This window comes from Lynx canadensis, chromosome B3, assembly GCF_007474595.2.
Source record: "Lynx canadensis isolate LIC74 chromosome B3, mLynCan4.pri.v2, whole genome shotgun sequence".
In the NCBI taxonomy this organism is placed as follows: domain Eukaryota; kingdom Metazoa; phylum Chordata; class Mammalia; order Carnivora; family Felidae; genus Lynx; species Lynx canadensis.
Genome location: NC_044308.2, coordinates 54,997,297 through 55,010,018, shown reverse-complemented (window position 1 = coordinate 55,010,018; position 12,722 = coordinate 54,997,297). Strand labels below are relative to the sequence as shown.

Here is a 12,722-nt window from a genome sequence, read left to right as displayed (position 1 = left end):
TAGGGGTCTTCAGTTTTTACAAAAGTGTTTAATCAGAGTCATATTTCAGTACCACTAGGAAAAATGCCTAGTTTTCTTGAGCCAAAAATGTTCATTGAACAACCAATCCACTGAGCATCTTTTATGGTGTTTACACTGGAGACACAAAGATAAATAAGGTGATACCTACACAGGAGAACATAATCTTTATAGTATTCATAGTAACTAAGTCCCATAGGTAATTTCCTTATAAAGAGTGAAGAAGGAAATGGGAGGCCAGACTAAGGAAAGCCATTCCAAGTATTTTGGGCAGAACAGAGAAGGCAGATGTTCTAGTGAAAAAAATGTATTGCAGGCAAGAGAAAAGCCAAAAGCAAATTTAGGAGAAAATAGGGCATAACCACACAAAATAATATTATATATAATAACATGTTATACTCACTGGATCTGGAGCCACAGGAAGGAGATATCTGACCAGATGGGCAAGTGCACATATTTGGCCTAGAACAAAATCCATCCCCACAGGAATGCCGGCAAATGGCTGTCAATAAAACCAGAGGTCTGTAAGTACATGGCTTGAGAGCATGGTGCTTTATAGGAACCCAACCCTCAAATGAGGAAACCTGGGCTCTCAGGTGCCTCGTTAATTTTGCCTTCATGATTCATGACCTTAGGCCACAGGTTTATTCACTTACAAAACAAACCTGTTGAACTAAACAAGCTCTGGATGTAAAATGCTGCAACTCCCTTATTTATACCAGTGGTTCTCAACCTCTCTCTTATTCCACACAGCACCCAATCTATCAAAAGCCCCCAGTATCTTATTTAGGGAAAACAGAACAAACAAAAGTCTTGCATTTAAACATATTTATATGCCTACAAGCATTTTGTTTTTATATTAGCTTTACAATTTAATGATAGAAGAGTTGCAGAGGTAGTCTTGGGAGCCTATTTCATTATAAATGCTTATTGCTTAATAATTTCTATAAAAATACTATGCCCTGCTAAGACTAATTCTCTACACTGGATCCTGCCCATTGAGTAGCTTTGATTTTACATTGAAGATGTACATCAACAATCTGAGAGAAGAAGTTGGGAATCCACTACAATAGCACTGATTCTGCAGTCAAGAAGCTGTTCATCTTTTAGAAAAATATTTACACTTTCATGATACTGAGGGACTAATATGCTGGCACCAGATGCTCTGCTGATGGCCAGAAGGAAAGTCTAAATGGCAAATGATTTATATTTATTAGCAGACTAAGATTTGGCCACTACTTTTTATGCTCATAGACATTATCTCTTCCTCAAATTCCTGTATAACCTTGCAAGAGGCAAATGAGATGTGCAAGGCTAAAAATAATATACTTGATAGAAAATGCATTCAAACACCAAAAAAGCTTAGGATGGAGACTGAAAACTATTAAGAAATAAGCTGTCAAAGGATCCTATAAACATTTATTTGAATACTTGTGTATTCAAATAAATGCTATTGAAGACAGCATTTCTTATAGATTCTACAGAACACAAGGAAGGGGTGCCTGGGTGGCTCAGTCAGTTAAACATCCAACTCTTGATTTTAGCTCAGGTCATGATCTCACAGTTTGAGATCAAGCCCCGAGTCCAGCTCCATGCTGAATGTGGAGCCTTCTTGGGAATCTTGATCTCTCTCTCTCTCTCTCTCTCTCTCCCTCTCTCTCTGCCTCTCCCCCACTGGTACATGCTCCTGCATGCACACATGCGCTCACAAAATAAATAAATAAATAAATAAATAAATAAATAAAAATTTAAAAAAAGAACACAAGGGAAACACACTGTCAAGTTCATTTAGAAAATGTCAAATACCATTATATATCTCTCTTAGTGATTCAGTTTTGATCCTTAAATAAAGCACAATATGCCAAATGAATAAGATGCTTCTGGTCAAAATCAAGAACTGGGATAGAGGTGAACTTTTCAGGTCACCAAGAGAATACTGGTTGAAATATTGTTCTTCTGCACAGACATAGGCCAACATAGAAAGTGGATCTAGTGATTCCTTAATGTCCTTTCAACTCTAACTTTTCCCACTGTCTGATGGAATTTTCTGAAAACTGAAAATTCCTCCATAGGTATGATGACAGGAAAAGCTCATAAAGGACGGATGCCATAACCAATTTGACTTACATCTCCTTTAAATAGCATCTTTTCTGACATGTGGTTTGTCACTCAACATTTCTGGTGTGTGATGAGAATCTGGACATTTGCCGTGGCAGCAGAATCAATGGGGGAATCTCTGGCACCATGTGAGTTCTTCCCTAGTCTTTCTACTCATCTTCATCTGATGCTCTAGCCACTTCCTTTCCTCTCTGAAAGTTAGGTCTGTCTTTGGCCTCGACCACCCAAATTCAGTGTACAAGGTTTGAGTAGGCTTGTGGGTGGCCAACAAAGTTAGAAATTATAATAAGGAAAGCAGCAATGTATCCTTTTTTCAAAATCCCATCCAAGTGATTACAAAGTCTATGAAGCCAGGCAACATGTACCCTTGATCAAATTATCCCTGTGGCTCTATTCCCTGTATGTCAGAAATATTCCAAAGGAAGTCACTGAATTAAAGTACAACAGCAGTTTGACCAACTTAGTGTATTTCCCAATCTGGATTCAGAGGAAGTAGGAAAATCTTAGAGCTGGAAGACTCTGCTATAAACATATTAATGGTATGCAGTTACAAAGGAACAAGTACTAAGAATCACCATGCAACCAAAACAACAAAAGAAGAACATGAAGAATGACAGACTATCTATTTACTTACGGACAATACACTGATTTCCACCAGGTAAGGTTTTCCATCCAGGGCAGCAGTAAGCATTATAACGTGATCCACAGACATTAGGTCTAAAACAAACAAACAAACAAACAAAAATCCAATTAGAAGAACTCCACACTTTTTAAAAAACAATATGTGACCACATACAAAGGGGAAAAAAATGTCTCTGAGTTACAAGAACAGGACGAATTTTTGTAGACAAAAAAAAAAAAAAAATGTAAACTCATGGGACCCAACACTGGCTTAGTAGTTTGGACTCTAACATAATGATACCAATAAGGATATCCCTCAGTATCACCTATGCATACATCAGAAAAATAAAAACAAGAGATGCAAAATGTAGTGCATTCTATCACAACGCACAGATATAAAAATGTATGGAGTTATATGAGTCTAATTTAAATAATAAAATTCCTACCAATCTAGTTAAGAAAGGTCATCACGAAATCTGCATATAAAGTTTTAAATTTCTACTCATTGAAGCTGTGTATATTTTTTCTGTGTCCCAGCTCACTCCTAAAAAGTGGCCATATTCTTCCTTTCACCAGAATTACAGGAACGCAAATGCTGACATTAGTCGGAAAAAATAAAAGCAAAAAAATGTAAATATTTCTTTAGCCAAAGTTTGGAAACACAGTTGATTACCAGAAGTTACAGGAAAACAAAGTCAACGTAACTTTGGGTTTCTTGTTTACAGACATTTCTGCTCCATCAGGTTTCTTGGAGCAAAGCTTCCATTCAGAATCCAGATGATACATATTTAACAACTTAAGGGAGCAACTGTTGTAAGGATCTACTTAACTCTACACTAGAAACTAAGAGGACTGAACACACAGAGACAGGAAAGAAACCATTCATTTCACTATGCCATATCTAAGGGCCTAAACATTAATGCTACTTCCTAAAGTTCAGGGGCTGATGAATAAGGTCAAACGTTTTGTAATCAATTTCACAAACAGTAGCTATTCCAAGGCTTGCTAGTATAAATCCTGTAGCCCCATAAGAGTAAACCTTTAAAAACAACTGTGTAACTAAAATGTACTTCTGGGGGCGCCTGGGTGGCTCAGTCGGTTTAGGGGTCTGACTGTTGGATTTCAGCTCAGGTCATGATGTCATGGTTTGTGGGTTCAACTCCCATGTCAGGCTCTGTGCTGACAACGTGGAGCCTGCTTAGGATACTATCTCTCTCCCTCTCCCTCTGCCCCCTTCCCTGCATGCACTCTCTCTCTCCCTCTCTCTCAAAGCAAATAAATAAACTTGAAAGAAAGAAAGAAAGAAAGAAAGAAAGAAAGAAAGAACGAACGAACAAACTTCTGGTTGGGGTGTATTCACAAACTCTCCATCTATATGCAGACCATGTGTAACAGCACAGACCCCCCCTTCATCTCCTCTGAACTCATTGCTTCAAGCACAAGCAGAATTGGGAACAAAGGTGAAGCCTTTGCTCTATCCTGTGCCTCTCTCACAGCCCCAGGGGACCCGGAACACTGCAGGGCAAAATGCACACTTCAGACTGACTGATGCTGAGGCCAAAAAGAGAGATAGGAAGAAAGATGGAGGAACCCGGGAAAGGGCCCTATTCCTCCAAAACTAGACATAAAATGATGGAAAAAGGCTTACTATGCACCCAATGCTGAAACCTCTCTGAGCTTTAGTTGAAGTCTCTGCACATTGGCGTAATGAAATGTCTGCCTTGGCCACATGGTGTGTGTGTGTGTGTGTGTGTGTGTGTGTGTGCGCGCGCGTGTGTGTGTGTGTGTGTCAGATGAAATAATGGACATGAACGCAATACAGCATTATTAACATGATAGAATCATTTTCTGACCTAAATTAACTACTCAACAAGAGGCACTATAAGAGATTAAGGAAGAGAGAGTTTATTACAAATTCTAAGCCACTGGCTCTCAATCCTGTATCCCTTCTGTGACAAAGTAGTGCCCAAAACTTCAATTCAGAGTACCCAGAACTTCCTGGGGCAACTCAGAATGTTGGAAAGGGGAGTAAGATGAGAAGTTAGGATAGGGGGTTAGGGTGAGGGTTAGAGTAACCAAACCTTCCAAACTCCACAAATTTCTCTAGACTAGAAATGATAATTCAAGCCAGAGTCAACCACCTCAAACCTTCCCCACTAACAGCTCATTACAACAACTCCACTGGGTCCAGTCCAACGCCAAACCAAATCCTGGAATAGCTTCAGAGGACCCCTGAGCCTTTATAGGTGTCCTGTGGTTGGAGTAACTATGTTTTCAAACAAAAATCAAGACATATTGTCTGACAAGAATGCGTGTATTTATGGAGTAATAACACATATAACATGGTGAAAAGGCTAAGAAAAAAGAGTCCAGAATCAGTAATTTCAGTCCTACAAAGCAAGATATTAAAAAGATTTTCCAAGGTGTTTGAAAATCAAACTAATCTAAACATTCCTCATTGTTTTTTCAATGTTTACAATCAACCTGCAGACAAAACATGGGAGATGTTACAATTTACAATGATTTCAAAACAAAATGTAAATGTTTTAAACCTGCACCTGTAAAGGTAATGGTATAGCTATCAAGTTAGGAAGAAAGGTATGGAGAGAAATAAAGTAGTTGCTCCAAGAGACAGAGGTTTAAGTATATTATATAATGTTTTAAAATAACCAATAACTGGGGCGCCTGGGTGGCTCAGTCGGTTAAGCGGCCGACTTCGGCTCAGGTCATGATCTCACGGTCCGTGGGTTCGAGCCCCGCATCGGGCTCTGTGCTGACAGCTCAGAGCCTGGAACCTGTTTCAGATTCTGTGTCTCCTCTCTCTGACCCTCCCCCATTCATGCTCTGTCTCTCTCTGTCTCAAAAATAAATAAATGTTAAAAAAAAATTTTTTAAAGAAAATAAAATAACCAATAGCTGAAAGTCATACCATGATTTTTTAAAAAGTAGGAAGGAAACGAGAGAGAAAAGGTATAGATATCTAAGTGAGCTATGTCCCCATCTTTCATTGCATGGAACCAATGGATACTGTTTAAATCTAGAAATAGAGGTACAAGCACAGTACATGGTGTCATAAAGAGAAACATGAGAAGAACTAAAACCAGACATGGTTAAAATTGGTTGCCCCAAGAGATGAGGATCTGGGGAAATGAAGATAATTCTTTTGCATCCACACCTAATGCCCATTCATAACTGCTCATTTTTTAAAATTTTTTTAACGTTTATTTATTTTTGAGACAGAGAGAGACAGAGCATGAACAGGGGAGGGGCAGAGAGAGAGGGAGACACAGAATCGGAAGCAGGCTCCAGGCTCCGAGCCATCAGCCCAGAGCCCGACGCGGGGCTCGAACTCATGGACCGCGAGATCGTGACCTGAGCTGAAGTCGGATGCTTAACCTACTGAGCCACCCAGGCGCCCCCATAACTGCTCATTTTTTTAAAAAACATTTATTTATTTATTTTTGAGAGAGAGAGTGAGAGTGCTTGAGCAGGGGAGGGAGGGAGGGAGGGAGGGAGAGAGAGAGAGAGAGAGAGAGAGAGAATCCCAAGCAGGCTCTGTACTCTCAGTGCAGAACCCCATAGGGGGCTCAAACTCAAGAACCTGCGAGATCATGACTGAGTCGGACGCTTAGCCAAATGAGCCACCCAGCACCCCAATAACTGTTCATTTTTTTTAAACATGTGCTGCTACACTTTGATCATCCTCTTTTATTTAAAGCAATTACCTTAAAAGTATAAACATCTTCTCTCCTAAATGGGGTACTTTCTGTTTCATTGCATGAACTGTTTCATTCATTCACAGTTCCGTTACATTAGTGATCACGTTTTCATTTCACTGTGTTACTTAAAATTCTACATATTGTCTAACTGTGGTTTTGTTCCCATGCTCTGACATTTTTTTTATTTTAATAATTTTTTAATTTTGATAATTTTATCTCTTATAGTATTGCATTATTCAATTTAAGTTGTTGCAACCAATATCCTCAATCAATGACTGTTTGAATCTTTAACACATTAACACATTAAATATTGCTAGGTTAAATGGCTTAGTGCAAAGTATTAGAAAGATGTAAGAATTCTCTGCTAATTTTGGTCTTGAGAACTCCAAACTAACAGCACTCTTTCGAACAAGCTGGGTGGTATTTATTCTACTCACACACAGGAAAAACAGCTCTAATTCTAGAAATAAATGAATGTCTTATTTAAGTTGGAAAGCACTAAGATATGTAAAGTCTAAAGTAGACACATTGGATTACTTCCATATCAAAGATTTTATTCTAAAGTTTCACACAGAAAGCATTAACAAAGAAGATAAATCTCTAATGGAGTTACTTTTTTGTGTAAATGAAAGTTTAGCATTCAAACTTTTCTTTTCCTTTTCATTTCCCCAACCACACCCACCAACCTGCTGCCCAAAAAAAGTCAAGAGTTAAAGCTTAGTGCAAGTGGCAGTAGCATTCGGCAAATTCAAAGTAAAATTCAGAGAGAAAAGAAATGTATGCTATGTGCTAAAAACATACTGCTTTATTTCATCCTCAAGGAAACCCTTTGAGGTAAGTTATTGCCTTTAACATTAAAGACACTATGACTTAGGAAGGTTAAACAAACCAGCCAGGGTCCCACAGCTTGGAAGTAAAGAATGGGGATTTGAACTCAGGAAGCCTGCTGCCAGTTCACTCTCTTAACTGCTATGTTACGGCAGAGATGCCTTTGGGGGCAAGATGGCATTTCACCTAATAGCTTTCATGAGGGAATGAGTGACAAACCCCACCAAATGTCCATCAACAAACTACCAATTTAAGCATAAATTGTTTTTACCTGTATTCTAAAAGTTCAGGGGGAAAAGGAAAAATATATTTACAGTCCACTTTCCACTGTCTATTACATTGTTTTAATTGTTAGGTCTTTATCTGTTACTTCTCTTACCAGTTGCTTTGAATACAATGCTTACAACAACCCACCTCCAATCTCTCCAGGGGTGGGTGAGCCTCAGCAGGCCGAATACTCAGATCCAGTTAAGACAAGGCACTTGGAGATTATGTGGGCTAGCAAAAGCCCCTCTCAATGGAGCAAACAGCTGGGCTTTACCATGTCTGACCACATCACTGCAGGAACTGGCCTGTGTACAAGATGTCTGCAGTGTGTCCACATTCCTTAGCCAGAATCCACTTCTGTAAATCTGGCCTCTCTTACAGGCAAGATAGCCTTTCTGCTTCCTATCCCAAGTTCAAACTCCCTTTCAGACAAGACTGGGGGAAAAAAAAAAGTTCAATGGGCTTTTATTTCATATACATGTGACGTATTTAAATCCTTGGGCAAGAAGGTTAATGAGGCTGACACTACTCCATGCATGAGTGACCTACTTTTTTGAATTGTGGGAGAAAAATATGATGATTTACTCCTCTCAAGCATCAGTGTGCAGGGGACGCAAAGGCATGCCCTCCCCCCAACTGTCCATGTAACATGGCTCAAGGTAATATCCTAATATCCCACTGTCCCAGTTTTTAAAAACAATAATTTTCACTGTCAAAAATGTGATAGATCATGAAAAAAACCTCTAATATACAAATTAGCTACACATATTGTGACCCACACATCATGACTTTATTAGTTTTTTGACAGATTTTTTTATCAAGAAGAAAATTTAAAAGAAAAACCATGAGCACTATCTAATGAGGGGATCCACTGCTACTCCAACAAACTTTGCAAGCTCTCCTCAATTATTTGGGTGCCTTTATCCTGGCCCTTTTTGCTAAAGGCAGAGGTCACATCTACTAGCAGTGATTTGAATATCACATGTGACTATTCCAGCCCATCTGCCAGTCACAACATCTCAAGTAATGAAACTTGGAATCCTGGTAATGAAAACGGCTTCCATGGCCTCGTCAAGCTTTCAGGGGGCTCTTCAGATCCAGGGACTCATTTCTGGATTGTCTGGGTCAACACTGGCTGGGACTCAGACAATTCTGGTTTTCTTCTTTGAAGGCATAAGCCTGCCAACCTCTCCAACCTACATCGTGTAGTGTTATCCTTCTGGTTTGTTTGTAAATCTCAAACTGTTCTATGGTGAAAAGTTTGCTAAAACGTAAAATAATAAGACTGTAACCATGCAATTATAAATAAACTGTTCCAGTTTTTCATAGTGACTAAGACATAGTATTTGCTCTGGGAAGAAGACAAGCAAGCATGCAAAGAGTGTCACCACAACAGGTAAGACACAAACATCAAGGTGAGACTGGGGAGTCCAGAAAGGAGTAAAGAGGGTACTTGGCCCCATCACACAGGGTAGGCTCAGAAGAAAGCTGTCTGAGCTATAACCTGATGTCTCCCACTTGTAAAGAGGAATCACTAGTTTTATTTCAGCCCACTGCTGAAATTCCTCTTCAATTCTCTAACTCCATTAGCAAATAACTCTCTGGTTTACATGTTGGTGTTTCACTGTCAGACTGATTATCACCTTTTTCCTGGCTTCCTCCTTCCTCTCTATTTCATTAGGACAATATAGCTAAATATCTTTTTGTGTTCACGATGCTTAGTTCTGTTCTCTTACATTCCAGACACAGACTTCACCCTCCCTAAGATGTGGAACATTTCACTATCAGCTTCAGATCTCTGCCAGGTAGGCTAACCTGCCCACTCTCAGCCCCACCCTCTTGTCCCACTCCTTCCCTTTATCGTCTCAGCCCTCACTGGTGCACACGCCTCTCCTCCATGATATACATGCTAAATCCAGACCCTTCTTCCATCTTTATACTTGCTCTTTCATGTTTCCTTCTTTTAAAAATTTTCTTTAATGTTTACTCATTTTTGAGAGACAGAAACAGAGTGCGAGTAGGGGAGGGGCAGAGAGAGGGAGACAGAATCTGAAGCAGACTCCAGGCTCTGAGCTGACAGCACGGAGCCTGACGTGGGGCTCCAACTCACAAACTGTGAGATCATGACCTGAGCCAAAGTTGGACACTTAACCAACTGAGCCACTCAGACGCCCCTCCCCCATGTTTCCTTTTTTTTTTTTAATTTTTTTAAATGTTTTTATTTATTTTTGAGACAGAGACAGAGCATGAGCGGGGAAGGGGCAGAGAGAGAGGGAGACACAGAATCTGAAGCAGGCTCCAGGCTCTGAGCTGTCAGCACAGAGCCTGACGTGGGGCTCGAACTCACAGACTGTGAGATCACAACCTGAGCTGAAGTCTGACCAACTGAGCCACCCAGGCACCCCTGCCCATGTTTCCTTTTTAATGTATAGTTTCACTTCCCCCATAGTGGTAATCCTCCTCCCCAATTAATCCCAACCACCCTTCAACCTACCAACACAATACCAGACATACCTCTCAAGAACCTACATATGCTATATTATAATTACGTTTTATTTCTGGCTCTTTGAACACTACATTTATTTTCTCAATAATGTATTAATTCCAAACATTTGATAGCAATCAACAAATTTAAAAAGTATGCTAACTTGACTACTTGGCTAATTTCTTTAACAGGTAAAACAAAGAGCAACATGTATGACACACAACGTATTGAGCCATATGTGTGTATTTGTAGTATATATATATTTTTTAATTTTTCTTTAACGTTTATTTTTGAGACAGAGAGAGACAGAGCATGAACGGGGGAGGGGCAGAGAGAGAGGGAGACGCAGAATTAGAAGCAGGCTCCAGGCTCTGAGCCATCAGCCCAGAGCCCAACGCGGGGCTCGAACTCTCGGACCTCGAGATCGCGACCTGAGCTGAAGTCAGATGCTTAACCGACTGAGCCACTCAGGCGCCCCTGTAATATATATTTTAAATAATTATATGTTTAGATTCTCTCCCCTGAAACTTGTCCCTACCCACTCTGTTCCAAAACTAATAGGTCTTCAAGCAGAGAAACAATGTCTGTAATGCCTAGAATATCCTGGAGTCTATTTAGAAGCACACAAGATAACATTGACGGAATACCTTAGTATGTATAAAGTACAATTAACAAAGATTAATACTATGTCTTTGGTGTCATAAATAGGCCAGCTGCAAATGCCACTAACATGGAAACTGTCTAATAGTGAAAACTATTTCTTATAAATTAATCTATTTAAAAGAAAAATATTTCGGGATGTCTGGGTAGCTCAGTTGGTTAAGTGTTCGACTTCGGCTCAGGTGATGGTCTGGAGCTTCCTGAGTTCCAGCCCCGCGTCGGGCTCTGTGCTGACAGCTCGGAACCTGGAACCTGCTTCAAATTCTGTGTCTCCCTCTCTCTCTGCCCCTCCCCAACTTGCTCTCTCTCTCGCAAGAATAAACATTAAAAAAAATTTTTTTAAAGAAAAATATCTCATACATATTTTGAACAGCTAAGGTTAGCTAAACAGTAATGTATAATGGTTTCATACCTTGGTTATTTTGCTGATATGCTAATCATTAATTTATTGCGATCAGTGAAGTCATCAATGTTTTTAATTCAGGGACCAAAGTATTTCCTTCAAAAAAATAAGTGTAGAGAAAATACTCGTATATGAACATCTGATTCTATTTATTTCTTTAGCAGAAGAGAAACAAAAATCCCAAAGCAATGAAACAAAGGTTTTCAGCTCACAAATTGGTGCACATTTCACTGTGGCAGGTTGTTGCAACTGATCAAGACCAAAGATAGAGCCAGCCATTTGTGGCCAATTCCTAAAGACAACCGTCACAAAATTCACGGTGCAGCCTTGAAAAGAGTGTGTCTGGAGGTGCTGCTTGGGGGATCACTTTCCCTACCACCCGCTGGGGTAACTCACAGCACAGGCAGCAGAGAGGTTGTCACATCAACAGTTTCATTTGCTCTGCACCCTAAACTATGTTTTTGCGGGGATTTTGTGTTGATGAAAAGCAATAGTCCAAGAACTTAAAAGTACAAGAATTTAGGTTATCATATCAGGGACTCTCTCTCTCTCTCTCTCTCTCTCTCTCTCTCTCTCATACACAGCCTAAGAAAGCTGAAGAAACAAAAAGCTTCAAAGAACAGTTCCCAAAATCCAGAGGTCATTTTAGACTGACAGTCAATTTAAATCCTGTTGGAATCTTTTAGAGGTGACTAGAACGCGCACGCGCGCATGCATGCGCACACTTTTCTTTGAAGGAAAAAAAAAAAAAGAAGAAGAATTTAAAGCCACAGGGTACACCATAACAGGAAACTAGACATTGAACCATGAAGACCAGAAGCACGGCTATGTACAGTAGGTGCTAATCCTACTTTCTGCTTCTGGTCCTCTGGATTAAACAACACTGAGAACACAGAAGTCTGCACAAACTACTGAACCATCCAAGTGGGCCCCAAGCTTCTAAAGGCCATGACCAGACTAACTTCCTGTCATGGTCTGCACTGAAATTCTGCACTACAGCTCTCTAAGGGAGGGGGAGTCTATGTCTGGCCAGCTGGCATCACTGAATCCCTGGCTGGTTATATAAAAGGTGTTCCCATCTACACATAGGGAAAGGTGTATCTGTTTATTAAGTTGGAACTTTACTATTTGATTCCATAAATAATGAGGATGGATTGCCTCAAAATAGAAAAATGTGCATGTTTCAAATTTACATCTTGCCGGCACCTGAGAGGGTCTGACCAACGACACCATGAACATACATGGTGCTTCTAGAAATCTGCTTCCCAGAACTCTGCAACCCCTTGACCTTACCTATGAGTTCAAGGATTATTGTGACTTTTCTTTTTTTGACTGTTACTCCATTTAGTCAAGCTAAAGCCATGTTGTACTTTTCCAAAGGGTAGACGAAATTATAGAAATGACTGAAACACAAGTAAACTAAGAGAGTGGACCAGAACTCCGCAGTGAAAGGCAGACCCGGGTGGTGTCTGGGGAGTTCACTGATCCTTTCAGTTCCCTTCTCTCCTCTTTACCACCAACAGAAGAAACCATGATTCCTACCACTTCCCAGAAATTCTCAGACCAAGAGCTCTGTCCAAGGAGATAATAATATCTTCCGAAT

The 12,722-nt window shown here is 40.0% G+C and overlaps 1 protein-coding gene across 1 annotated transcript in view; it reads right to left on the bottom strand.

The window, feature by feature from the left end:
* FBN1 (fibrillin 1) overlaps positions 1-12,722 on the bottom strand; it is a 232,954-nt gene that overhangs the window by 201,908 nt on the left and 18,324 nt on the right. Inside the window, exons 2-3 of the mRNA XM_030318235.1 lie at positions 2,771-2,853; positions 422-520 (exon numbers count right to left, since the gene is read on the bottom strand). Coding sequence (XP_030174095.1) covers positions 422-520; positions 2,771-2,853 — 182 coding nt within the window. The remainder of the gene's footprint in view (positions 1-421; positions 521-2,770; positions 2,854-12,722) is intronic.